Source organism: Hirundo rustica, chromosome 1, assembly GCF_015227805.2.
Source record: "Hirundo rustica isolate bHirRus1 chromosome 1, bHirRus1.pri.v3, whole genome shotgun sequence".
Classification (NCBI taxonomy): Eukaryota; Metazoa; Chordata; class Aves; order Passeriformes; family Hirundinidae; genus Hirundo; species Hirundo rustica.
In genome coordinates this window covers 110,375,703-110,403,478 of record NC_053450.1, presented here as the reverse complement: position 1 = coordinate 110,403,478, position 27,776 = coordinate 110,375,703, and the positions used below count along the sequence as shown (strand labels likewise).

Sequence of the window (27,776 nt, the reverse complement as noted above, 5' to 3'; positions counted from 1 at the left end):
TCAAGATAGCATCTTTTAAAATACGCTGAAAATTATGCACAGCTGTGCAAAAAGGCGTGCAAACTTACATTAATGACTGTTACGAAACTTTCAATTAAGGCTGTCAAAAAAAACCCCAACCCTTAATTATTGTTTTATTATATACTGCGAGTTTTTAATCACATTTCCCACGCCACTTTCCCAGCGATATCTGGCACAGGACCAACAGAATCTCCTAAGGAGAGCACTTGGCTTCTTCCCTGCTGCCGCACCAGCCTTCCCCGCGCACCGCATCTCGCCTGGACCTTTCCGAGGTTAAAAACTCCGCAGGGAAAACAAGGAAACGCAGAGGACTATGAGTACACGATCCACTTCCGAGACCGGGATACTTCCACAGCCTCCCGCAGGGGCTTTTGGCAGAAAGCGGGAGCTTTGGTTTTACCGGCTTCTTGGACGGGACGTTTTCGGGGATGCGGGGTGCCCAGTGGGTACCGCGTCCAGAGCGCTGCGCCTGCTCCACGAGAAAGGCTTCCGCGGCTTTCCGGCCGCACCCTCAGCTTTGCCAGCAGGCAAGGGGAGCCCTCGCTGTGAGGCGCCGGTGCCGGCTGGGCGGGCGGGACAGCGGCTCCGGAGAGCCGGCAGCTCGCCCGCGGCGGGCGGATGGAAGGCAGGAAGGCAGGGAGGCAGGGAGGAAGCGGGCACTGCGCAGGTGCGGGCGGGAGGCGGCGGGAATGGCGTCCGTGGTGCTGAGCGAGGCGGAGAAGCTCTACATCGTGCACGGCGTGCAGGTACCGGGGCGGGCGCCGGGCGGCAGGGAGCCAGTTAGGCTGGGGAGGAGGGAGGCAGGGAGGAGGGAGGGAGGAGGGAGACCTCCACCGTTGTGTGTGGTGGCGAACCTCTGGAGCAGTGATCATCAGAGCACACCGAGCATCGGAACGGGAAGCAGGCTGAGAGCGGGACGTGGATTTGTTTTCACAGAATCACACAATGTTCTGAGTTGGAAGGAACCCACAAGGATCATCGAAGTCCAACTCCTGGCCCTGCACAGGGCACCCCAAGAGTCACACCATGTTCCCGAGAGCATTGCCCAAACCCTTCTTGAGCTCTGTCAGGCTCAGTGCTGTGACCGCTTCCCCGGGGAGCCTGTTCCAGTGCACAGCCACCCTCTGTGTCCAGACCTTTTCCCGGTGTCCGACCTAAGCCTCCCCTGACACAACTTCAGGCCATTCCCTCGGGTCCTGTCTGTGGTCCCCATGGAGAACAGATCAGTTCCTGCCCCTCCTCTTCCTCTCATGAGGAAGTTGTAACTGCGGTGAGATCTCCCTTTAGTCTCTTCCATGCTGAACAGAGCAAGTGACCTCAGCATCTCCTCAAACGACTTTCCCTCAAGGCCCTTCGCCATCTTCGTTGCCCTCCTTTGGATGTTCTCAAAGAGCTTAATGTCCTTCTTCTGTCCCCGTTTGCTCCTCTTTCCTTGCTCTTCCCTGGCTCTTCTCAAGTTATTGTGGTTGGATAGACTCTGCAAAGGAACATGAGTCGACAAAGGAAGAAGAGTGAAGGATGTCTGAGGAGAAGCCCCAAAGATAAAAGAACTGTATTCCTACTGAAATTTACTGAAAAGCAACCTGTTTTTATGGGAACGAGCTGTATGGTATCAGAGGATGCATAATACCTGTTTGTGGAATACAAATGGATGAAAACATTTGGAAGGCTGGTGTATTATTTTTGTCTGCTGGGGTCCTAATTACTGATGTAAAAGTACAGAACTTGCCTATCCCAGGAAAGAGCTGGGTTGTGTTAGGTAAAGTACTGTTTAAAGCCATGACCTTTACAGTTTTGAAAACTGAAGCTTTCTTTTGCGAATTAGAGGAACTCGGTGCAATTCATGTCTAGCTGCAGATTGCTTGTTGCAAGCTCTACATAAATGAGATATAAATGAAAAAGTATAGTTGGTTCTTTTGTATTCCATGGTGAAACTACAAGCTATGGCTTTTATAGCCTCTTTACTGCTGCATTTGGTATAGGAGAAGGAAAGTTTAAAGTTGCAGAGTTTTTGGTTTGCGGTGGGTTTTTGTTTTGTTTATTTGTTTTGGTTTTACTTTTCATTACTGACTCCCTTAAGTGCAATATATTGGTTGTCATACTTAGGAAGACCTTCGTGTAGATGGTCGAGGCTGTGAAGACTACAGATGTGCAGAAGTAGAAACAGATGTTGTATCAAACACAAGTGGATCTGCAAGAGTAAAGCTGGTAGGTAAATTTCTTAGGGATTGGGTACCTTGCTGATGAAATTGCTTGTTCATGTGACTAGTTAAGTTGATGCTGTTTGTAGATGGGTTTGTGTGCGTAATAACGTGACTGTGTAGCAGTAATTGAAACTATGGAAATAAGGACAGGATATCTAATTAGTTCAGGTTGGCATGAGCTGGATTTACTGCAAAGTGCTTGGACAGCCTTCAGTCTGAACTAATCTAATATTTAATCTCGAAAACAGAAGTTGCTGTTGTGCCTGGTTCCTTGGGGGGGCAAAAATTGCTTTTCCTTTAAAATGAAGCAAAACTACTTCTGTCATGTCAGCTGAAGAAGATAAATGTACTGTGCACCATTATGAAGGTTCTGCAGAAAGAGCTGTTTACAGAACCAAAATGACAGAAGTAGTCTTGGATATTAGGAGCGTCTTTTTAACCTAGAGAAAGGTAATATGCATGATAATTATTTGAAAAATCTTCTTACACTTAATATCATTCTTCTAAAGCCTTTTGTTCTTTAAAAAAAAAAGTTATTTTAAGTTCATTCTGATAGACTAATTCGATAACTGAAAGGTAGAAATACCAGCTTACCGTAGACATTTAAATTAAACAAATAGTTCTGTAATTATAATTCCAGTTGTGTGATGTGTTTTTGTTTTAATAGGGAGAAACTGATATCTTGGTAGGCATAAAAGCTGAAATGGGGACACCGAAGTTGGAGAAACCAGATGAAGGTTACCTGGAATTTTTTGTTGACTGGTTAGTATACTAGAAAAGAATTAAATAGATCTAATATTTGGAATAAATGACTAATCAGTCTTGCCATTCTTCAGAAATTTATGCCTTCATTCTGCTGACCTCCTCTAGGGGTTTCAGTAATAGAGACAAGTTATTTTACCATTTCAGTAGCAGTGAATGTTGAGAAATTTTCTGCTGGTCCTGCAAACCTAAAAGAAGCAAATCAGCAGGAGTTAAAGGATGAAAACATGTTAAATAAAACAATCCCAAATTGCATAGCTTCACTGCAGCTGGAAAAGAGTAATGGTTCAAGTACACGTGCTTGGAACTGGACTTCATGACTAAAATACCAGCTGTTGCTTTCACCATGATAAAATAGAGAAAATCTCTTTCAAAAATGTAAGTTGGAAGAAAAGAATTCAGACTGTACTTTAACTGTACTTAAAGGTTTGCTTACTTTCTCTGTGAAAGCAGTGGAAAAAGTTTGAAGTGTGTTTAGTACAAAACTTTTTTTTTTGTTTAAAAAAAGAACCCCCCCCCCCAGTTTAAACTTCAGATGCAAAAACTAAATAGAAATTTTAGTTACATATTTATCAGTGAATCGATCTTTCATTAATTAAAAGAGTGTATGTTTTTAATCGTATTTCTTGCATTTTGCTACAAATGCACTGTTGTTCATCATTACAGTCTTCATAGTGTTTGAATTATGGAAGAAGCTAGAAGAAAACGGAGTACTCTTGTTTTCAGGTTGCTCTGAGATAGCACAGTGACATCTCAGTGTTAGTCTAGACTGTCTGCAGCCTGAGACTACAGTATCCATGTCTTCCAGACTTAACCAAAAACTGTTCTTTATGATTTAAAGTGCTTTGGGGACCTCTCATAAAAGCCTTGGCAATGTCAAGTCAGCTGCTTTGCACGTGACATCTTTTCATTTTTATTAAAAACAAAAAAATGTTGCTACTCTGACGAATATTAAACCAATATACCATTGTTAAAGCTAAGGTGTGAGAGCTACTAGTGTATATCTGGTAATCTTTCTGATCTAATTGTCTGTGTATGCCTTAACATCGATATGTCACGTTATGCAGCCTTATCTAAGACTGCCTCTGTACATCAGTCTGTTTTAGTTAACTGTGGAAACTTAGGCTGTAAAGGAAAGCACTAACCTGTGCATTGATGGCTTGTTTACAATTGCTGTTCAAAAAATATCAGATGGGAAGATGATATTGAATGTGCTCCTGCTGTTGGTACTCATGCAGGAAGTGTCTTAAATGATACTTGTTTATTGTTTGGGTTTTTTTTTCTGCTTCTTTCTATATGAAGAAAGTCCACTGACAGAATGGACATTTTCTTACTAAAAAGAAGCGGTTTGTGGACGTGTGGCAATTCTGTCACACTTCCTCTGTATGTAAATAGATATTAGAAAAACTTCAACTCATTAGATTGATGTTAGGTTGTATTTTCTGTAATCTCTGCTTCATGGGATATGAGGGAGATGTGCATCAATATTGTGGGAGTTGGATCTAGTTGGTTCAGGAAGTAGGTAATCTTTAATTTTTGTGACAACACGATCCAAGGGAAACTTTAGAGGAGTGTAGTCACTTGTCACATGTCTCTGGCAGGGGAAAAGGTGTCCTTTAGCTTCCAGAAAGACACAAAAGACAAAAGGTGAAGTGGAGGCAGCTTGGTCTCTGTCAAGGGGAGTGAGTTGCTGTCAGTATCCTGATGCTTTTCCAGACTGCCACTGGGTGGTAGTAACTGAGCGTAATTCAAGACCCTGAATCTTCTGGTGAGGTTCCTGTGTGTTCTATTTGGCTTTTATATTGTTGAAGCTAATAATAAGAACTCAGACTGCGGTGATTACTATCTTAAAATGCTTATTTCCTAAATTTTTTGTTGTTTCTTTTACTGATGAAAATAATAATTTTATGGATCATGTCTATATTGCTTTGCTCCAAACTTCTCTTTCTCTTTATTCTGCTCTGTGTCCTTTACCTGAAATCTGAGGACCACACTTAGTCCCATTTTGTGACAGACTTTAATGCGAGTCTCTGGAAAGGATGATTTTTGGGGCATTGATTTGCAATCCTAGAAATTGATTATTGTAAAACAAATCTATGTCTTGTGTGGTATTCTTACTGCCTGTCATACTGGAGAAGGCATTCATCCTGGCCCTTGATGTGGAAAGACTGTTATGTCTGCTTTTCTCATGTTTGAGTTTTGTGGCTGATCTGATTTATCACTTTCAAACTGTAGGAAATAGAAACAACAAGAAAAGCAGACATGTGAGTTACTTGAATGCATCAGATTTTGTTTGTGGAATTAGGGAAGCAAGGAATCTATTTGTCCAGATCTGACCATCTGTAGATTACAGTATATTAGTGGCCTGAGCAATAGTTGGGAAATATTTAACTGTTGCAACAGAAAGATTTTGACTGGCAACAGGAGCAGTTTTGAAATTCAGTAGGGAAATCTGTGGCAGAAGCATCATTATGCTTTAGGAGGAATCTTAAATTGTTAGGCAATGTGACACTGAAATGATTTTGATAGTCTTGAAAGTTACATGCTGCTTGGGCGTAGAAATTCCGTACCACTACTGAGTCCTTTCTGTGCTCCATAAGCCAAGTTTTTTATCATTTTCTAGTGTATTAAGACCCCTCCTTTCCAAATTTTGCCCAGTGTAAGTTACTGCAATAGTCTGTAGGCATTAGGTGGCAGTATTTACCAGTTTTAATAATATCCTGTTAACCTTACTTCTTTATTTCACTTTGATTGCAAGGAAATGAAGTGCTAATAATGGAATTAAGATGCAGTGAAAGGTACAGTGATATTCCAATTGTACCTTAAGTTCTTTCTATTCAGTGTCGAAGAAAGCGTCCACTTGTAATCAAAAAACACAACATTTGATAAAACTCCGTCTTTAGAAATAATAATGAGGCATAGATTGAAGTTTGTATAATTCTTGCAACTTGCCATAGGGATCATAATGCTTGCAATAACTATGGCTTAAACAAAATGGCTTAAACAGAATGATCTTGTTAACGTGCATAAAAGCTGCTTCCATGGATAAATGCTTGTTTAATACAACCTGAAGACCTGAGTCAGCACTGAGTTATACTTAGATAAGATCCTGTCTCATACAACTGGTGTCTAATAACCCTGAATAATATTGTGTGGCACACTTGCAATGCTTATTCATGTTTGGAAATACAGTTTGGAAGCACAAATCAGTGCTTAATTGGCAGTAGTGTTTCTTGGTATTTTTAAAGCAAGTATAGTGCTGCCTGTTTCTAGTAGCAGCAAATAAGTTCTATAAAATCCAGTAGTTCTTCCTGGCATTCTGAGTTTTCATCAACTCTGCCAAGTAACAAGTTGGGAGAATTACTGGGAGGTAAGGATAATAGTTGTTAATGATATGTAAGCTTATGGATTCTGCAGTATTTTTGGCACAGTTCACTTGATGGTTAAATCATGCCTTGATAGTGTGACTCTTTAGTTGTTTGGTTTGTTTTGTGGGGGTTTGTTGTTTTTTTTTTTTTAAGGTGAAGGGATTATATTCCAAAACCTAGTTTTCTGCTGCATTTTTGTGTTTGTGGTGTGCCAAGGTTTTGGATCATCATATAGACACAGAAGATACATGAGAAATTTGCCCTGCAAGGTGCCCCATCAGGAGATTTTGGTAATTTGGTAATTTGATAATGGCCATTACAGATTTTGAACACACCGCCACTACTTTTGTGTAACCAATTCCTTTGAAATGTTCTCTGATGAGAAATTAATTTGGTGGAGGTCTGACTGGTTTATTTTAAAACAAGATTTGCAATGCTGCTACAGGTCCTCTCTATAAACCAGAAATCTGGGTTTGAAATCTTTGCTGATTATTTTGGTGTATATGCATCTCTGGATGTTTCTGCTCTATTTTGTTGTTCCTTGGAGGCAAGGAATTTTTTGTTTGGTTTGGATTTTGTGTGTTCGGATTTTGTTTTGGGTTTTTGTTTTGTTTTGTTGTTGGGTTTTTTTGGTGTTTTTTTTTTTTTTTTTTTTTTGTGGTTTTTTGGCGTTTTTATGATTTGTTTTTTTCTTTTCTGTCGGCCCGTTTTCTTTTATTGTTTGCAGTTTCTTAGCTGTGTACCAGGCCCTCGCACCTAAGGACTTTCTTGCATGACTGCTCATAAATACTGTGTTACATTGGAATCAGGGACGTGAGGACCACACACTTTGTCAGATCCCTGCCGGGAAAGATGTTATTTAGTTGCTATTCTCCTTAAGCTGCAGAGAGTAGTGAAATGCTTTCTTTAAGGGGCTTGATAGCAGACAATACACTCAGTAAAGAAATTGCCAATTAAGGTCAGGCAGTCATGTTACTTATAAGAAATTAGTATTCAACTTGTCATATCATCATATCTTTCTCTTCTTAGGCACTCTCTTAATAATTTAACATTCAGCTCTTACTCGGCTGTCTTGATAGCTGTTGTGAACTTGGTGCAGATGTCCCACTTTCTTTTTTTAAAGAGTTGAAGTGATAGAAGGTGATACTGCTTAAGAAATAATCTCTGAGAGAATTTTCCAAATTTTACTTTGATTATAACTGGGAAACTGAAGATAGTAGTGGGATTTAGTTGGTATTAGTATTTGTAACAAAATGTCAGTATATTATCTGCAGCAAAACCTTCTCTTACGCAAAATGGAAATAATTCCTTTTCAGTTAGGATGCTTATTCTTGTACAAATAAATCCTTAGATACTTTTAATGCTTTATATTTAAGAAATATTCTTTGTGTATTTACTTCTTCAGAAGTGAAAGTTATTCTTTTTATTTCTTTATCTAGTTCTTCAAATTCTCCTGAGTTGGAAGGCCGGGGAGGAGAAGAACTTGGCACTGATATAGCAAATACACTGTACAGAGTATTCAGCTGCGAGAACACTGTAGACTTGAAATCCCTTTGTATTAACCCCAAAGAGCACTGCTGGGTTCTCTATGTGGATGTATTGGTAAGTACAGAAATGAAAACTAAGATTCAGCAAAAAATTTCTAAGGCAGACACTTACTTAGCATAACCTTCTGTATTTTCTTATTTAAAAAAAAAAAAAGGGCTTCTCATATGTGGTATAATGTATCACAGCATGGATGGCTGTTTTCTTGTGAATCTACTTATGGTAGTTAATCATTAATTTCAGCTTCTTCTTTTTTCTACTCTTCTTGATGCTGCTGTTCCCTTGCAGAACTAATAAAACATTGAATACTCTGAATTTGTCTCAGATAAAAATCAGTGATCTTATACTGACAAGGAAGCTGCCACTAAAGAAGGGTAAACTTCTCTCCCAAGCTAGATGTAACAGCAAATATATTGTTCACATGAATGTTCAGATGTATGTTAGCCCTAACAGAACTGTCCATCTGTCTGGTTCTTTGTACTCTTATCAATACTAATTCACTAAAGTAAAATAGAAACTTTTTTTGGCAAAAGCTAAATGTAGCCTAGGTGCTTTTTGATGAAAGCTGTGTATGTGTATTAAACATAGAAGATAAACTGAATATTTGTTCCCATATGGAACAATAATGGAAATTGTGGAAATTATGGACAATAATGGAAACTGAACTTTATGTATACAAATCTGATACATGCAGGAGCTCAATTTCCAAAATATGCTGCATTTGAAGCACTCTGTCATGGGAATTTCAATAGAAGTCTGCAAGTCAGGCTCTCCTGAACATTATTTCCAATTCTTGTTGGTCCAAAGTTGAGTTTCTGTTTGTCCAATTTGGAAGTGAAAATATGCTGAGGAATCTTACAGCAATCCATTAAGGTCTGTGAAATAATTTGCAAAATGTTAAGCTGTGTGGCCAGAAAATTAAATACAGGGTTTTGTTGAACAAAACAGGAACATTTAGACGAAGACCTAAATAAATGTGAAAATTAGTTCACTAGGTATTTAAAAAGGAGTAGCATTAGCCTAATTACAGTAGATACGGTACAGCAGTCCAGCTGCAGAATGATGGAATATGTACCTCTGCTGAGTGCTTTAACAGCCCGAGTCCCTGGCTTATTGCAGCTCGGCGTGGTTTAATGGAGAATGAAGTGTTGGTTCTGAGAATTCACACTGGGGCCTTTAGTTACTAGGTAATTACAAGCAGAGGTACAGAATATTAAATGCTGTGCTTATTTAAGCAACATGCTGCTTAGCATTGCATAGGCACTGCATAAACAAAACTCATAAATCTGTCTGCTTCTGTGTGTACATATACATATATACATATACATATCTCTCTATATATACACACTGTTTTATGTTTAGCTTTTGTTTGAGATAGCTGGTTGTTACCTGATTATTCCTGGACAGATTTGTTGATTGTGCAGAGAAAAACAGCCTTCACGTGTTCATGCTACTACTTGTATCAGAATTAGGAACATCAGGGCCTATGTTACATGAGGAATTTTACATTTAGCTCTTTTTACACAATGCCAGTTAAGAGTCTGTTGCAGATTCATAATTACGACTCTAAACTTGATGAGCCTTTTTAATATTATATTCTGCCGGGATTTTGTATGTGAGCAATTGAAGAGCTGTTGGTACAGTTAGAACAAGATACTGTTAACATTTCTCTCTTACTCTGTTCCACCCCCACCTTCTTTTTACCACCTCAGGCCCCTGTATTTTCACATTTTTGACATATTTGTAATATTTCCTTTTTTAGTAGATGTGTATTACACATGATAACGTATACCTAATGTAGGTGCCTGACACCTACAGATTTTCCTGAAGCTGTTGTTTCTGAATCATTCCTACAGAATTCTACTTTTTATAGAGTGTAGTGTAAGGATGACACTTGGGCTAATATAAGGAGCAACTCATATTATTTGTCATTTGAGGGAGACAGATTCTGAGTATAAAAACAACACTCATAGACAGTCCTTTGCGTGATACTTTCCTTCAGAATTCCTAGAAATTGTTTACATTGGTGTTCGTGTTGCACAGTCAGATTGGAGGGAAGATAAACCTTAAATCTGTTGTAAGGCTGGAAATACTGGTACCTTGTGGTCAGGTGTGAAGGTACTTGTCAGAAAGTCTCTCATTCTGAAAGACAAAGATCCAGAAGGAATGTTATGAGCCTGGAAAATACTCCATTGCTACACAATTTAGCCATGTACACTTTGATTGAAACATCTATATTCAGCTCCTGTGTGTAAACAAAATTTGACACATGCAGCTTCAACAGAGAAAATGGTGTGTTTTCAGTTGTGCAGCTTTATCAATTAAAAACACCTCTCAAATGTTTTCTAGTGGTCAGTGCACTTGGGATGTGCTGTAATTCTGTACAGTCAGGTTGGAAAAAAATAACTTTAACCATGTACACCACAAAAATGCCAGCTTACAGACAAATTGAGGTACATGTGTCAAAGGTCAGGAATTTATACCTTGACCTTTCAGAGTATATGCATTCTTTCTTAATAATGGAAGGCATTCCACTTCCAAACAGTAGCTTATCAACGAGGAGTACCGCAAAGGCCTGTTCCACCCTCTCTGTGTTTCCCTCAATTTCTTTCCTTTTCTAAGCAAGCCACTGATATCAGAAATAAGCTTTTAGGCATTTTTGAGTGGGTTTTGATACATATGTATAGCCTTCTCCCCATAATTTGCCCCAGCAGCCGGCTGGGCTAAGCAAGGAGAATCAAAGTATGAAATCTCTTACCGTTCCTTACCCAGTCACAATAGATTGTGTGTCAGGAGGACAGGGTGCATTAGGTTTTCTTGAAATTTTTGCAGTTCACTACTGAGCACCTTCCAGGATTTTCTAATGTTTTCTATTTCCCTCCCACACTGCCCCCAGTCTGATTAAAAAGAGTTAGGAATCTCTACTTTTGGAGGAAAAGCTTCACTGAATGAGGTGAGGTCTACAACGTGTTGTCTTTTCTTTCCCATAACTTTTTCACTTGTATATCAGTAAATAAAAAGCAGGGAAGACACCTCTGCTTCCAATAACTCACAGTTGTGCAGACTTTCTTAGTCCTAAAAGTAACTAAATAAATGGGGAGGAAAGTCAGTACAAGGTGCTTCAGCTGAGAAAAGTGTTCATTTCTTTGTGGAGGAATTGCTGCACAGTGCTCTGCCGGCAGTGTTCCTGGCCTCTAGGAGCCACTGTAGTACAGATGAGGTTTTACAACAGCAGCCTGAACACAACCCTAGCAACAGTGCAGGCACATCCCCTTCTTGTGTTTTAATAACAAAGATATTGTGGGGCTTATTGTGTTACCGAGTAAAATCCAATAGTGACTGAAAGGGGCAAGTTAACCTCTCTGTATCTAGCAGCTGCTTGCAAAGAAATAATCTGATCACCTTTGTATTTAGCTTTCTATCCCAATTTTTGTCATTCTTTTTACACTACTCAGTCTGTCTTCATAAAATTCTTCTTTACAGAATTTCTCATTTATGATTTGCTCCCTGTGCAGGAGTTTATCTCACTTGTAAATTAATTTTGCAGAACAATCAATGCAATGAGGATTGCAGAACACGTTTTGCTCTCATCATACAGCGTAGATTGATGTCACAGAGAAGCATCCAAATGTTCCTGCTGAAGCAGTTCCAAATGCCTGCTCTGTGTGTGTGTGTTCTCAGGAAATAGTACTGGCAGCTGAGAGCTGAGCTTGCCAGAGAAGTGGCAGTAGGCTATGGGCAGACACATCTCTGACTTGTCTGGCAGCCTGCAGAAGGTATTAGTGGGTTTGGGAGCCCTCCCTTTTTACCTTGTATGCAGTGCTGCTTTTCCCTGTGACTCTTGTTCTCCTGATCTTCAAGGGAAGACGCTGAGCTAGGCTCCCTCCACACACCTCACTTGTTGATAGCACTCATTTGAAATAGACTTTGACATCGGCTCTCCTTGGATCACTTTCGGCTGCGAGACAAACCTGAGATGACTCTTTCCCGTAAAGAGAATAAATCATGATGTGCCTTCATAACTGCACCTTATATAACCAGCTTTCCATACCATGATCTCAGTGACAGTGTGTGCTTCTTCTGTGAAAGCAATTCTCCCAGTTGGTTTTGTCTAGCTGATGTTTAAAAAAAGACTTCTCTTTGAAATGAAATATAGAAAATTGATTGGCTTAATGTAACACTAAAGAATTAATGTGATGAGTTTATAAAGGGTATTCTGGTCATAGTCTAGTTCAGAACCTTAGCACAAGAAGACTAAGAACAGTGGCGGTTTCAGTTCAGCTTCTATTATTAAATTTTATCATTAATTTTATTATGAAGTGCATTGACTCTTCTATTTTGCAGGTACAATACAGTTAGCTGAAATCTTAATTTCCTATCTGTTTCTTTTCATAGACAGGCTTTAAAGACAGCTTTGTTTTTTAAAAACCTGTTCTGGTAATTAATTTTCTTCCTTTTCAAGTAGGTTTAAATAAAATAAAAGCTTCATTCAAAGGCCCTAGCCTGATTTTCTTTTAAAGAGTTTCTTCTTTTCCTCCCCAGTTATTGGAATGCGGTGGGAACATCTTCGATGCAATCTCTATTGCAGTGAAGGCTGCTCTCTTTAACACAAGGTAAAGCACAGATCTCATTTCATGTGGGTAGAAGTGGCATGGGAAGTGGAAGAGAAGTACTTTCTGTGAGCAAAGCATTTTTAATGCTTAATTATTTAAATAAGAAGTACCTAAGACGGCCTGCATTCAGATACAAGGCAAAACACAATTTGCATGCAAGTAACATGAACTAATGTTAATTCAGCTTCTAATGATCAAATGTCATATTGCCTGTTATGCACAATCATAGTCACAATATAACTTTTGTTGTAGCCAGATCCAGAAAAAATAGTCTTGACAATGTGGGTTTGTAGGAGGTATTTGGAGGCCTTGGTGTTGATGCCTTGTGTGTTAGATATAAGTATTTACGGATATGTGATGCTCCTGAATAAAATGTGTGACTACTCTGTCAGTGTGATACTGATTTGTAACTAGCCCTGATTTTCCACTTTTGATTTTGTTCTTATTAACTGTCAGCCTAGCATTCTTTTTAAAACCAGGAGGAAAAATGTGATAGTGAGAGATTGTAGGGAGGAGGAAGCAATGTGTCTTTAAAAGAACTTTGCCCCATGCACTTTAATTCAAAGAATGGAAAAGTAAAATCTAGTAGGGTGAATGATGCAAATCTTCTGTGTGTGTTTTTAATAAGATCCACTGCTATTTTTTATATTGTTTTTTATCTTCTTTACCCACAGGTGAAAGGGAGTACAGAGTTTTGTAGCACCTTTGAGAAAAACAACCTAGTGAATAGCTTTGTCAAAAAACTTACATGGCAAAAATAGCTGATAGAGGTGCAAAACCTGGACTTCTACAGGCATTAATGTTTTAAAAGTGCATCTCAAATTGTTCTTCAGCATTAAATTAGAGATCTTCTAAAGTCACAAATGTAGTTCTGGCTTATTTACCAGGGAATCTGGGCACTGTACTAGATCTGGAAAAGTATGTGCAAAAAGAAGAGGAAAACATGCTTTTGAAGACCCGCAGTATATCAGGTTATAAACACTTTAAAAGGGATAAGGGAAGAATTCATCTGAGACTAAAAGTATATGTTGCTGAGAAATTTTCTCATGTTAATCAAGTTCTCAGCAGTAACTTTTAACAGTAGATTGTTTTTATGACATTAGGAAATACTTTTAGAAATGTAATGGCTCACAAAGGAGTTGGCAGTACAATAAAAAGAAGAAATGCCTGTATTTCTGTGTGTGAGTTGCCAGGATGCAAAAGTCATATAGTTAAAACAGTTACTACCATGTGAGTTGTTTTGCAGATCTACAGCTCATACTTTATTTATAAGATAAGCAGGTCTTTTTTCTTACCTGGACCAGAATAAAGAGCAACAATCATATAAAAAGTAATGAATTAAATAAGTGAATAAAATGAAATCTGTTTCTCTGGAAACATGGACAACATGATGGAGGGTGTAATTATTTTAATATTTCTTACTTTTTTTTATTTCTCTGACAACTGTGTCCTTTATATAATTCTTAAACTGAGGGCAAACATGGCGAGTCTTGTTGAAGTTGAGTATCATTTCAAAATGTGGCACAGTATGACACAGGCTGTTCATTTTTTTCCTTTGAAAACCCTATCTTATTGATTTGAGCGGGAATGCTAGTACAGCTCATTTTGTACAAGCTAAGAAAGACAAGAGGTGAAATTCAATCCTCTCCCTTTCCCTTTGTAGCTACTGGGTTTTCTTTGGATTGACGCAAGATTGTTTAAGAGTAGCTGCCTGTTCTCCATAAAATATTGTTCTCCAAACAAGACGTCAGTTCGAAGATTGCTTCAGATTAAGTGTTCTGAAGTGTGTTCGACATGTGTCCCTCTTTGACTCTTACTTGCTTTTCCTACTTTGTTTACAACCAGGTTTTTGTTCTACATGTTTTCAGGTCTTTGCAGCCTTGACTAGAGCATTGGAACAAGGAGCAGGGAGCTAAAGCTGCTGTTGTTTCTTTGAAGCTACAAAATTTTGGATATTTAGATAGGCATTTGAAAACTTCAGCTTCAATTTCAAATCTTGCTCTAAGCATTTTTGTAATATCTGTGGACACATCTTGCTTTAGAGCTAAGTAAATCCAACATCACCACTTAAGGAATTTTGCGCAAGACTTACGGGATTTAAATCCTTTGAATGCCTGACCTGACTTGTTCTCTCCCCTTCAGGCATGGAACAATGACAATAGGACTGGTTTAGGGGGAATATTTACTCCTCACAGTTTTGTATTCTTCATCAAGTTCTAAAAGCTACAATCAAAATCATGTGCACAAGAGAGCAGATACCAGACTTTCTTCTTAACCCGTGGCCCCCAGATGTTTAAGGATGGATTTATTAGTGATGGAAGTAGATATTGCAAAATGTGCAGTTAGCTACTGTGTCAGAACATTAAACGTGGTCCCATGCAACGTGCCTGCTTGCAACCGAGGCTGCAGAAGATAGGCAAATTACAAAAACAACAAAGTTTATAACACAACAGCCTTGCAGATACCAAGGTTTTTGCTTCACAGCACGGTAGAGGCAGAACTGGTGCCTGCTGGGAAGGGTGGGACTGCTTTTGCATTTGTGAAATCTAAACCTGCACGTGCAGAAAAGAGCACTGTTTGTTACATGAGTGAGTCTTGCTGTACAGATCTCGGCCCTGATTAGTTGCAGGAATCAAAATAGAAAAATAAAAGTTGCAAAGTAAACATGTACAGCTATTTCTTAAGATAAATTTTCACAAGCTGGGAGAGGAAATCGATAGTGTTCTGGAAAAGCTTTATGCTACATTCACTTTGCATAGTTTTTGTATCCACATACCCCCTTTTTATGCGACTGTGATGCTTGTGTCTGATCTTTTTGCCTTTGCAGTATTTCTAATTTACACCTCTCTCATCTATTCTTGGCCAAAAAAGGCTCCTTGCAGGCATTTTTCAGATATTAGTTCTGGCAACTTTTTCTTGCAGACCAAACACTGCTCTGGTTTCAAAGCTATTTTAGGTTGGAGTTAAAAATTGCTTAATCTCACAGATTTTCTTAAAATCTTGCTTTGTTTTTTAAACACTTCTCTGGCACGCACACCTCTTGCATGACTAGGCTGTTGTCCAGTGTTGTCCATTGTCCTGTGTAGCTTGAGGGTTAGTCACCTTGAGACTTTATTCCATCAACTTCTAATGGAATATTTTAAACTTGAAAATAGGCTCTGATGCATTTCTAATGAGTTGGAAAACATTGGGAGTTTTATTTCTGGGAAAAGTGCACATCGCAATTGCTGTGCTTACTCCAGGTCTTAGTTTTGGGTTGGCTCAGGCCAGTGTGCTTGTAGGGAATTTGTTGTCACTGGAGCAGGTTTAGCTGTTTCGAAGTACTTGCCACTACGACTTTTAGCCACAAATAACTGAAATAGTCTTCCAAGGATCAATCAAAATCACTTTGTGTTGATGGGAGCAAATGTTCGTTAAATCAGTCCCTATCTCCTCCTCTTTTAGAAGAGATTTGTTACAGAGGGCATAAAAGAATGTAACCTCCAGAGTCTAGTTATAAAACACTACTGTAAAAGCACTAACATAAAACCAGATTCTGTTTACTGTCTTGGGACATCTTTAAATATTTTGTTTTCAAGTGCAAATGTGAGAGAGTAGTGTGAGTGTGTAGAGAGTGGTGTGTGTGTTTTACTGGCCAGTAATGCCAAGTCTCTCAGTCAGTACTCCATCCTTGCAGACAACCTGGATAAATGAGGGTGTATAAGATGCTGACATTCTTGGCAGCTTGAGATGCCATCTTCTACTAAATTGTTTTAAATCACTTTTTTCATTATGCTAAGGAAACTGCCTTAAATCATCCCATACAGCTTCCATTAGATGGCTACCAAAAATACAATGTATGTACAACTGGTAAGGAGCCTGTCTAGCTCATTTGTGAGAGAGCTCACCATTCACCACTGAGAAGAAAGCATCTCTTGGATTTCTGCCTGGGTTTTCATCACTGCTTCATCCTGATATGTTACATATTGCTTGTATATCTGTCCTTAGAACATTAGAGTACCTTGCCAATCTTCTCATCTTGCTAGAGAAAGGATTTTACTAATGTCGTCTTTTCTCTTCACCCCAAATCTCTTTAATTGGCGCTATTCTTTCCTGAACAGCTTTACTACTTGTATTTGCTACTGATGCCACACCTCTGCCAAGCAATGCAACTGATGTAATCCTGACAACTTTACTGTTGTCTGCAAGGTTGGGAACCACAGAACAAAAGGATTCAATCTTGGTATATGTCTCCTGTACATCTGTGGCATTCCTGTGCATACAAAGAATTGTTTCGAACTGATTTGTGCAAGTTCCAAACGAATTTCTCTTTGTGTAATAGTGTAAAAAAACAGCTCAAATATTAACTGGTTGAATGATGTAAATTATGATCTTATCCTAAATATCTTCCCACTTACAGTGTTTTCTTTGTAGCCTCAGGGAGTGAGTTGTTAATACTTTGATCACCTTCTGTACTGTTCTTCTAAGCATTTTGCCTCATTTAGAGGGACAGGGACTTCCTGGAGTTGTGACTGTATAAAAGCTGTATTTGTTAGGTGTCCTGGCAATGACTCTGCACCTTTTGTTTCCACAGAATACCCAAAGTGCGTGTTCTGGAGGATGAAGAGGGCACCAAAGAGATTGAGCTGTCTGATGACCCTTATGATTGTATTCGACTCAACGTAGATGAGGTGCCCTGCATTGTCACACTAAGCAAAGTAAGCCTAACAGATTTCTGACTTTCTGCCTAGAGGCTCCAGTTTCTGTTACTTTTTCCTGCCACTTATTTTTTTCCCCTAGACATAAAATTAGAGTTACAGAAATGGTCAGTGTCCATTATTTATATATTTGTTTCTCTTTGGCCTCATAATTAAGAACTTTTACGTAATAACAGGAGTTTTTTGCACCTCTGACTTGTAGGTTTCTACTTGATGCATTCTTAAAATGCATCTTCTTGCATGCAGAGGAGTTATTTTTTTTATCTGCTCCTTCCTTAAGATCCAGAGCGGCAGATTTGTCAGTATGTTCAAACAAGAGGTCACTGCGTTCAGGAGTGGCGGTTGTGTGATCTACCTGGAGTTACATGCCGAGAATTTGTTGCTGAGGACAGAACCCCATTTTCACGGGTGCAATGCCATCCCTTTCCGTTCAAACAGGTTTTTGTCTTCCATATATAGCGCTCAGCTAACACAGTTGGTTTTATGGGTGCTGCATTTTCCATTGCAAGTGTTAGTGACTGGCTTAAGTACCTGAAAGTTCGCTCGGCATTTCTTTTAAGCAAATTGATAAATAATAGAGGGGCCATTGCTGAAATGAGGGCTCACCTGAGTCTTGAGATGTATAATTTTCAGGTAGAGGGGAGGTAATTTTCAGGGTAGAGGTATAAGTCTATACTTAGAGTTGCAAGTAAAGGTGAATATGGAGTTTCATACTTATGAAAGGATGGTGGAAAGGAAAACAGTATGAAATAGTGACATGCTTATCTCACCTCTGTTGTTTATGTACTCATAATTTGGGGTCAGAGGCTGTTTAAATCCTGTTCTATCAAGTCAGTTTCTGACTATTTCCAAAGGCCACATGATTTTAGAATGGGAGGCTGTAGGTAAGTAACAAAGCCATCACTCCGTTTGATTTCTCAACGGGGGAGCTTTGAGAACTGCACACTGATGCATTGTTTTGTCACTAACTTGCAGATTGGATATAGGCACGTGGTAGATGCTACCCTTCAGGAAGAAGCCTGTTCTTTGGCAAGCCTGCTTATTTCCGTGACCAGTAAAGGTGCCATCACTTCTTTGAAGAAGGTGGGGAAAGGTAGCCTGGATCCTGAGAGTATTTTTGAAATGATGGAGGTAAGGAGCGTTGAGCAGTTGACTGTCTTGGATGATACTGGATGAACTGCAGCTTGGGTGTACAGAAAGCTTCAGTAAGGACTATTAGAGCAGAGACCTTGGTGCTTTGATTTGGTGCACGAGGGACTTTGTGAAGGTCACAGGCAGTTTCTTTGAAACAGATTCTAATGTGAGTGGACACTGTCTAAAACTCCTAGATGCCTGAAATGTATGGTACTCACGTTTGTTTCAGGCAGATACTTCCCAGCTGTAAGATAGTAAAGCTTAAGCCGAGAAACTTTGAAAGTATTTTTAAAGTACATGTTCCCTCTTTTATTGTTTCTCTTGAAGACTGAAAGAACAAAACTTCTAACATGGTAAAGTCCCTGTAAGAGCAGAGATTGTGTTTGGAACTGGTGGGGCATGTTGTTCTAGCACAACCCATTTATTTTTTTATAAGCTTACTGTTCTCATTTTAGTGTTGTTTTTCTTTGCTTCTTTATTGAGTTTACAATCTGTCCCTACTTCATAAAAGTACTAGTATCCGGATATTGTCCACATTCATATAAGATCCATTTTAAACCTTTCTTCGGGCTCTTCTTAAATCTCTTCTCCAGTGTAAATTCTCATGCCTGAGTTTGGCCTTGAGCATCAGACAGAAATGGGTTTTGAACTTGAAAGTCAAAATGAAAATTACATACTTCAAGCTGTCTCTGTTTCCTAGAGACACAGGGCTAATTTCTGCATGGCTCTAGTGAGGAATGCTGAAGTTGGAGCCAAGTTTGACAACAGTTGATCTCAAGTGGGAATTACTGACTGTATGGCACTTGACTGCATCATGATATCAATCCAGAGTGCCAGTCCCAGTGGTACCAGTGGGCTTTTTATTTATGTGCAAACATGCCTTTTATCCATCTTATCTGGGTAGAGAGGTGTTACCTAATTCCTCTGCAGGAGTGAGAGATAAAGCTGATCACAAAAAAACCCAAGATGTCTTCTGTAAGGTCAGAGATTATCTGTTTGGTCCTGCCTTAAACTCAACATCCTGATTAGAATATCAAGAAAAACAAAAGGGCCTGGGAATGCCCAGTGGAGGCGCTAAGTAACCTAGGTCTGACACCTCTATTCCCAAATGATTTGGCTGCAGGTCAGAGGATATTCGGTTTTCCCTGTCTGATAGAGAACAGACGTTCTAGGACATATCTCTTAGGAAGGGAGTTTCATGGGAAAGTTTTGGGAAGCTGCCAGCATTAGTCTTTTTGGTTTTGTTTAAAGTGAGTCTACGTGCTGATCCACTAGAGGGGCAAGCGGGAATAAGATGGCAATAGAGTTGGGTCAGTACCAATGTTCTGCACAGTTCCCACTCCCTTTGACCTGGGGTGAGTGATGGTGTCCTGCATTTGAGGAGAAGAAAGCGTATCGACCCTCTTGACTCTGGACTGCTGCAGTCATCTTTGTCCCAGTGCAGAGTCATAACAGTTCCTGTTCTTGTGCCCCCCTATTTACGTAGCCTGACTCATGGTGTCTGGGATTGACAGCTACCCTGCTGCATCAAAGCTCTTCCCAAATTTCCTTTGGTACCATTGGCCATATTCTGGCACCTGGCTCTTCAATTCCAGATGTAGCTTGTTTCAGGTTTGTGCATGGCTTCAGTAATTGTCACCAGGGGGTGAAACAGAGTTTTGTGTCAGCTGTGTGGCAGGTCTAGGCTTCGCTGCATAGATAAACCCATCTATAAGCCAATAAACTCATTTTGATATAATCTGCCTTTGGCTCTTTAGGGATGGGTGGGCTCTTCATTTCTGTTTGCAGTCAATGTTTGCAGTCAATATTTCAGGTTATTTAGAGAGACCATGGGAAAGCTCCAGTGGGCACTGCAGCTTTGAGATCTGTATTTCACTGCTGCCCAATGTTTCCCAGCCCTGTAGCTTGCACAGTATACTTGAGCATGTGGGACAAGTAGATGTCAGCACTGGAGCTAACCCTGTTGGGTTTTCACTGCTGGAGTTTATTTCTGTAAAGAAAACATTCTGTTCACTCATTGAAGGTCCTTGGACAGGACAGAATTACACATCATATGAAGGATCTGCCCACAGAGTGATTTGGTGGTGCAGCCAGTGTGCATTTTTGGGTTCCTCTGGCCACAGGACAGGTTGTTCAGCTGGTCTAAATTCACTCTGCTGATTCGGAGCACATTCAGAAGAGTCTACTGAGCTTTCTATTAGTAGGCTGCTTTGCTGGTCAGGTGTCTCTTGTGCTCTGGCAGCTAGAGTATTGCTGCATGCTCTGTGTGCTGGCTGATTTGAATGTGTGTTTGTGCCTGATGTGAATTTAATTTGTATTCCTGGGTGATCCAGTGATGTGCACATCTGGTATTAATGATTGTGGAATGCTTCTCTGATGAATGAGAGCACTGCCTTTGCGTGTACATTTTTCCAAAACTTAATCAAGTTAAAACGAAACTTTCACCACCATTATTTTTCTAAATTAAAAGCATATTTTATGATACCAGCTGGTGTATATGAATCATCAGAGGGAAACTATTTGTCAAGAGGAAGTGTTCCATAAGAGTTGTGTTCCTGTAAATAAGCATATGTCTCAGGTTTGTTTTGCTTTCTTTGCTTTGCAGACAGGACAAAGAGTAGGCAAGTCACTTCACACAGCCCTTCAGAAGATTTTGGATGAAGAAGAGAGTTTGGGGACTTCACGACCAAAAGTTGGATTTCTGGGATGAGTTTTTATTAAATGTTCAAAACTGTTTTAAATTGATTTTGCAATCTTGTCAGTTTGTATATAAAGAAAAGGTTGGGGGTATTTTTTTCCAGTAAAGTCATCCTCCTGGCTAAGAGGCTTTCAGAATGTTACTAAGCATAAAGAAAGCTACAGTTAAACGCAAATAAGCAAATTTGAGTTGCTTTCCATACTGGTAACTGCTGGCACCTAGGAAGTGCAGCAGCAGCTGATGCTGTTGCCTGGGAGGTGCTTGAGTCTGTTTTCCAGAGTGACTGGTGTACTTTTCCACTTAATTCTGTTTGCAGGTGTTTCACTTCTGTAAACCAGCTGCTGTGTTCTAGAATGCATATGGGGTTGTCTTCAGTGCAGCACTAACGAGAGCAGCACGAGTTGGAAGTCTTCCTTAAAATTACCTTACTATTCTTTGAATAAAATGTGGCTAGATTTTACTATAAATACAACATGGTCCCAAGTTCCCAATTCATATTTTAAAGCAGGGTTTGTCTACAACTACCTCACAAGGGGAAGCAGGGGAGCAGGCGCTGAACTATTCTCTTTGGTGACTGGTGACAGGACTCGAGGGAACAGCCTGAAGCTGTGTCAGGGGTGGTTTGGGTTGGATATCAGGGAAACATTCCTCATCCAGAGGGTGGCTGGGCACTGGAACAGACTCTCCCAGGATGTGGTCACAGCACCAAGGCTGACAGAGCTCAGGAAGTGTTTGGACAATAATTGCAGGCACATGGTGTGACTCTTGGTGTCCTGCACAGGGCCAGGAGTTGGGCTTTGATGATCAGTTCCTTCCTCCTGATGAGTGAGTTCCTTCCTCCTCGGGATTGATTTCCTTGCTCCCTAGAGCTCTACCTATCCCTTCTGCCAACAGGTGCAATAGTAACCCAGGCACAACATGTCTCACTGTGGCTAAGGAGAAGGGACACAGCCAAGGTAGATGGGAAACTAAGTTGATCCTTAAGAGTTTGATAATTCAGCTGGAAGAGCATAGTGTCTGTCAATAATGATCTTTCACAGGGAAAAGCAGAGGATTAGAGACAAGGCATGGATACAAGTTGCATTATCAGGTGTTGAAAGCGCTGGATTCCCTCCCTATATCAACTGGATGGCCCAGTGTCTTGGTTTGAAAGACAGGTATCTGCTAGGGAGAGGCGGGGCCTTTCTAGGAATGGGGAATTCCAATCCCTTCCCTCCAAGTTATTATAATTTAGTAGATTAAAGAGGCTTTTCAGTCAGAGCTATGGGGAAAGGAATAACAGTTCTTTACTAGTAAGTATAACAAGGCAAACAAACAACAACAACTACAGCATTAATAATAAACAGAGCCAGGAACCTCGAGGGGCTTTGTTTCACAAAGCCCAGGGCAGTCTCATCCCTTGGGACCCCGAGAGCACCAAGCTGGAGTGGTGGAAACTCCCGGGCTGGTGACTGGAGCTGCAGGATGTCCCCAGCAGGGCAGGGGGCTGTCCCGGCAAAGTGAGCAGTGCTGAAGAAGCCGTGACGGCTGGACAGGGCTGGCCCAGCTCCAGCAGGGCAGGCGAGGAGCTCCGAATTCCTGGGCACTCCAGCAGATGATGGACGGTGGTAGAATTCCCAGGGCCGGACCCTCCGTTTACAGTGGACTCCTCCTGGAGCAAGACGCCGCCCGACCATCCTCTCCGATGCCGAGAGCAGAAAAAGAAACTCAGCTCCCCCCAGCACTGTCCTTTTCCCTCCCCCAAACGTTGTGTGATCGTCTGCCTCCCCTGCCACGTCTTTTTGTGCTAGTCAAGTACCCTCTAAGTATCGGCACTTTGTTTCCTAGTAACTTATGGGGAAAAATTCTTTAAGACAAAAAGCAACAAATCTAACCCCCAACACCCAGCAAAGAGTGAGAGGTGTTTATTTGGCATGATTGGGAGACAACAGATGGAAAACGTCAAAGAAGCTGATTTTTAAGAAGCTGATATTTCAACTGCAAATGTTAAGGATTGTTTTGAACAAACTTTATGGCAGAAGTTACTGCAATAATCCAGGAGTTGTTTAGCTTTTACTCAAGCAACATTTTCTGAATTTTCTGTTTCAGTTTTCTAATATCCGATTGAGAATATTCTCTTGACTTGGGGAAAAGGGAAGGAAGGCTTTTGCTGAAGGAGGGCTGTAGATACAGGACAGAACATATTACAGCTCAAACTAATAAGCATGATCACATTAAAATATATGGAGTCCCCATATATTAAGGTCCCCACATTTCTACAGTCCTTTTGCTAGAGCTCATAGTTATTCACATAGTTATTCAAGGTGACTGCAACAGCACTGTGTATTTCAGGTGTGTGTAGCCACTGCTGTAACAAACAGTGCAATAAGTAGGCAGGTTGTTAAAAAAAAAAAAAAAAAGAAGAAGTTGTCTCCCAAAATTTGCCCAAGGTTTTTTATTTTGAAGGGTTGGGATTTTTTCAGAACTAACGGTTGAGGTAGGTTATAATGGTGCTGCACAGTAGTAGAGCCAAGAAGTGACAATAAGTGTGCGTATTGCCTTTTATCACTTCAGCAGAGTTATTCTGTGTGAGGCAAATGCTAACCTGACATCAGCTTTACAGTAGCTGTGATCCACTCTTTGCCATGCAGAGCTGCTTGTAAAAACATAGAAAACTGAAGGGAGAAAAAACCTTTAAAGTATCTTAGACTTATCACAGGCAGGTTTTTTGATCACATATTGTTCAGTGTTTCAGAAAATGGTTAATGTGAATGAGACTGCAAGTCTTGAACCTCAGCCATTCTCTGAATGTTTTATTGCAGATTTGTGGTTGGAGACCAAAAGCTGCCCCGAGTTACACTCGGGGTGAATTTTGTAACATGGATAGTGTAATTCTACACAGCCTTCCAGCTGAAGGATCTCCAAGCATTTTGCAAGTTACATCAATTCAGATGCTTCTTTTCCCCTCTCCAGATCCTTTTAATTTTGAATATATATTTTATGAGAGCTGGAGGTGGTGGTGGGAAAAGAACCATCACTGTGTTTCAAGTGCGTAAACTGACGCCTCTGTAGAGGGAAGTACACGTGCGCTCCCTTCCCCATTTCTTAATAAGGATAGCAAATATTTAGCCCTCTGAGATCCAGGCTGTGTTCTCAAGAGAGAGACTTGGTGCCAAGCACTTCCTCAGAGCAACACTGTAAGTTAGCTTGGTGCCAGTGTCTGCAGTGCCTCCTCTACACGTGTGTGTCCTTCTCCAGGTCTTCTGTAGCTGAGTGTGCAGGCACAGAGTGAATTCGGGGTCCCGAGGAGTCCTGTGCCTTCTGTGTCACTGCTTCCTATCTGTTGGCATGGAAAAGAAGTGGTGTGGAGAGTGACCCCAGTTCAGATGGGGTCTGCTTCAACCCCTGAGACGTAAATAATGAGCCCAGCCAAAAGTATTAAAGATCTGCTAGTTGGTCTCAGCTGCCCCTGGAGGTTTGCTGCTACAAGCTCATGTCCCAGATGGATAAACAAAGCTCTAACAGGGGTAAAAGGTCCTGCAGCTCTCCTAGCTGATACAGTATCTGCCAAGAAATCTGTGAGACTGTGGTTCTCAGGCATGCTAAAGGCTAATTTCTATTTTCTTTGCTCCCTTTAACCCCTCCCTTCTATTCCAAACAAAAATAGCAAAATTTTAATAGAGACTTCAACTGAGAATGCCCCTGTTCCCATCTGGGTTGGTGGAAAGTTCCATGTGTTGCTGTGCAGATACTGCCACGTTTTCATTGACTCGAGTCCAGTAGAACTAAGAGGAAACATCTGTGGAGTGGGATAGCTCTCTGTTTGTCCCAGAAATTAATTGCTTCTGCTGGGAGTGTCGAGAGGCTGAAAGCTGTGTACTCGAGATGAGGAGTCTAGCAACTCCTGCTCGGCTTCTACTCGTGTTGCCTAAAAAAGCACCCACCTGCAATTTACCTGTTTCGCAGGGGCAGCATTCCCCTCGAAGCAGAAGAGGGCTAGGCTGTAGGTCAGTGGACCTGGCAGATTTACCAAGCTCGCCTGCAGTCAGGCTTTAAACGAAGCCTTTATTCAGCACAGCCTGCCGTAAAGACAAATTGGTGTGAGCCAGAGCCTGCTCACAGCTCCTGTGAGACTGGATGAGACTGGAGTATGCCAGTCTCTCTTCAAGGGATTTGGCACCTTGATTTGACATAGACAAATTTCTGCATCTGCTTTGTAAGCAGCAATAACCTGAGGTTTACCCACTTCAGCTAGGACTGCCTCGAGCTTTTCTTTTGAGCTGCAGCAAATGTCACTGCCTTCCCCAGCAGCGGGATGTTCTCCAGCCCTGCTGTGGCACGGGTTTGCTTTGCCTGTGGAAGTGGCCACTGGCACCCAGAGAGTGGAAGAAACAAAGCTGTGACTGGTGAGACCTGAGCACTCCAGTCCTTACCCCAGAGCCTTGTTCTCTCTGTTCCTTTAACACGCTGAGAAAAATGCAAGAGCCGGTGTGCAACTGGTACTGAATCTCTTCAGCCATCTGCCTCTGTGTGCTTTCTCACTGCTCCCCAACCTCTTGTCTCTTACTGCGCTCCTGCCCAATTGCACTGCCTGCCCGTGCAAGGCAGCTTTTCCTTCTGAGGCAAAATGTGGCTGCTTCTGTTAGCTGTGCCTCACAGAGGCTTCTTTTTCCTCTGTCGAAGTCCTGGACTTGCAGTGATAATGCTCAGCCACAGCAGGGCACTTAGGTATGGGTCTCCCCACAGAGAAACTGCACTGCCTTAGGTTTTCCTTGGATCTGTATTTCTAGCTATTTTCTTTGGGCTGCATTTCTAGCTATCCAGGAACAAAGATGTTTTTGCTGTTGCTGCAAAACATCATTAGAATCTCAAACATGCTGCTAATGACTCCCTAGTGATGGTTTAAACCTCCATTTCATTGACTGGAACGCTTTTTAATAAAGCTGTGGTTATCTCTCGAGCTCTGTGAACATCTCTGTTGCTATCCTGATCTCAAGATTTGAGTAAGATGGAGCAGCACAGGCATGGATGAGTTTTCATGTCGCACCATTTGTTGATGAGATTTGTTTTCCTTTACTTAGACAGAGATCATCATAGCTGCTGCAGTCCCTTAACTTGTACCTTCTAAGAAGAATTCTCAGGCCCATTCGGATTTCCTCCACCCAGCTGGCTGTGGCAGGGAGCAGTGTGCTCAGGTACTGGAGGTACTAGGAGCCACCAGCCTGCAGACCCTCCCTTCCACAGGAGCTCTCTCACTGCCCCTTCTCTCTGGGTTTTGGCAAATGGTAAGTTTAGCTATTTCCACAGCTGGAAACCCATGGGTTGAAAAGTTAGGGTTTAAGTCTGTCATGGGTTAGTACAGTTTGGTTTTTTAGTTATAGAAAAATGTAAAATAATTCTCCAGGTCAGGACCTGGGAATTGCTTTAAAAGAGACAGGGACTTATTAGAGAGTTAGTTGGAATATTGACATTTATTTTGACTACTGAAATTGTTAGCTATATAAAACTCTATGAATTTCTTGTAGGTGGGTCTTTTTCTTTATTTCTTTTGGCTAGAGAGAGACAGGTAACATTGAGCTGGGCCTGCTGCTCCCCCCTTTTGGGGGGAGCTGGCCTGAGACCTGGCTGGATTCCATCGGCTCCCAGGTGAAGGGGGGGAAGGAGAGGTTGCTGCTTTACAACAACTACTTACTTCAAATTTTCTTGGAGCAGAGAAAATCTCTGCTGGGCCCCTGATGGGAGCTATGGGCACTATTTGGGGCGAGGCCACCCCAATTTACACTGAGGGGTGGGCTGAGAAGGCATTTATGATCCTGCCTGGGTTTTTTTGTGATTCTGGACTGCTTGAGTGCTCTAATCTCTGATGTTTCTGTGAGTTCTTCCTCTTTCATCAGCTCAGCTTTAAACATCTAACACTACGAGCTACAGAGAGAGAGAGACAAAGACTCTGAGCAGATTTAACTCTTTCTTAGCAACATGAAGCTTCCAGAGCTTGGCCCTTCTCTGAGAGAGTAAGGAAAGACAGAGTGAACATAAAGACCAACAGCATGAAGTCAGTAGCAAGAGTAAAAAGACTATTGGGACAGAGGGTTGAAGAGTTGGTTATTCTATTCTTACTTGAGCCATGGAAATAAGCTCTATATTTAGGTTATTCCTTTAAATCATGAGAAAGATATGCATTTGGAGAGATGATTGTTTTGCGTGTAGATTTAAGCAAAAGTGTTTGTGATGAACTAAGTAATATCCTATAAGATGCTTGAACAGAGGTAAAGATGAGAAGCCCCCTGCGCCAGTGAAGAAGTGAGAAGGTATCTCTGTACATTGAGGTGAAGAATCCTTTGCTTTGGAGTTCTTTATCTTTAAAAGGTGACGCCCCAGTATGCAAAAGTCTAAGACCCATGACCCATAAGCAGCTTGGGAAACTGCTCCTTGGAGGGTCACAAAAGCAGGTTTCTCAGGGCGGTTGTTTTTGTGACAGTTTAAAACCCACAAGAGAACTGTTCTAAGTTGTCAGTGGGATCCATGACTCAAAAAGAGACTCTTCCCCTAATTAATTGATGAAAGACTATTATCAGATAATGAAACTGACTGAAAATTACAAGTTTTGTCTCTTTATGTTGTTTTGTAAGAAAGTGAACAATTTATAAGGGGAGGGAAAAGTGTTTTTTTGAAGTTTCATTCCATTTTACTTTTTTTCCAACTCTCTGTTTTTCTATTCTTTTAGTGTATGTTAATAAACTATTTGTTAATTTTAA

General features: G+C 40.8%; 1 protein-coding gene across 1 annotated transcript; it reads left to right on the top strand.

Annotated features, from left to right (window-relative positions):
• Positions 1-686: 686 nt before the first annotated feature.
• EXOSC7 (exosome component 7) lies at positions 687-27,776 on the top strand. Its single transcript, XM_040082755.2, has 8 exons — positions 687-767; positions 2,128-2,229; positions 2,893-2,987; positions 7,795-7,957; positions 12,443-12,513; positions 17,087-17,210; positions 18,186-18,341; positions 20,950-27,776. The coding sequence occupies exons 1-8, from the start codon at positions 711-713 to the stop codon at positions 21,052-21,054; spliced, it is 873 nt and encodes a 290-aa protein (XP_039938689.1). The 5' UTR covers positions 687-710; the 3' UTR covers positions 21,055-27,776.

Coding starts and splice junctions, on each gene's coding strand:
- EXOSC7 (XM_040082755.2), top strand. CDS start 711: ATGGCGTCCGTGGTGCTGAGCGAGGCGGAGAAGCTCTACATCGTGCAC. Junction 2,988..7,794: donor CTGGAATTTTTTGTTGACTG/GTTAGTATACTA, acceptor TTCTTTATCTAG/TTCTTCAAATTCTCCTGAGT. Junction 18,342..20,949: donor GTATTTTTGAAATGATGGAG/GTAAGGAGCGTT, acceptor TTTGCTTTGCAG/ACAGGACAAAGAGTAGGCAA.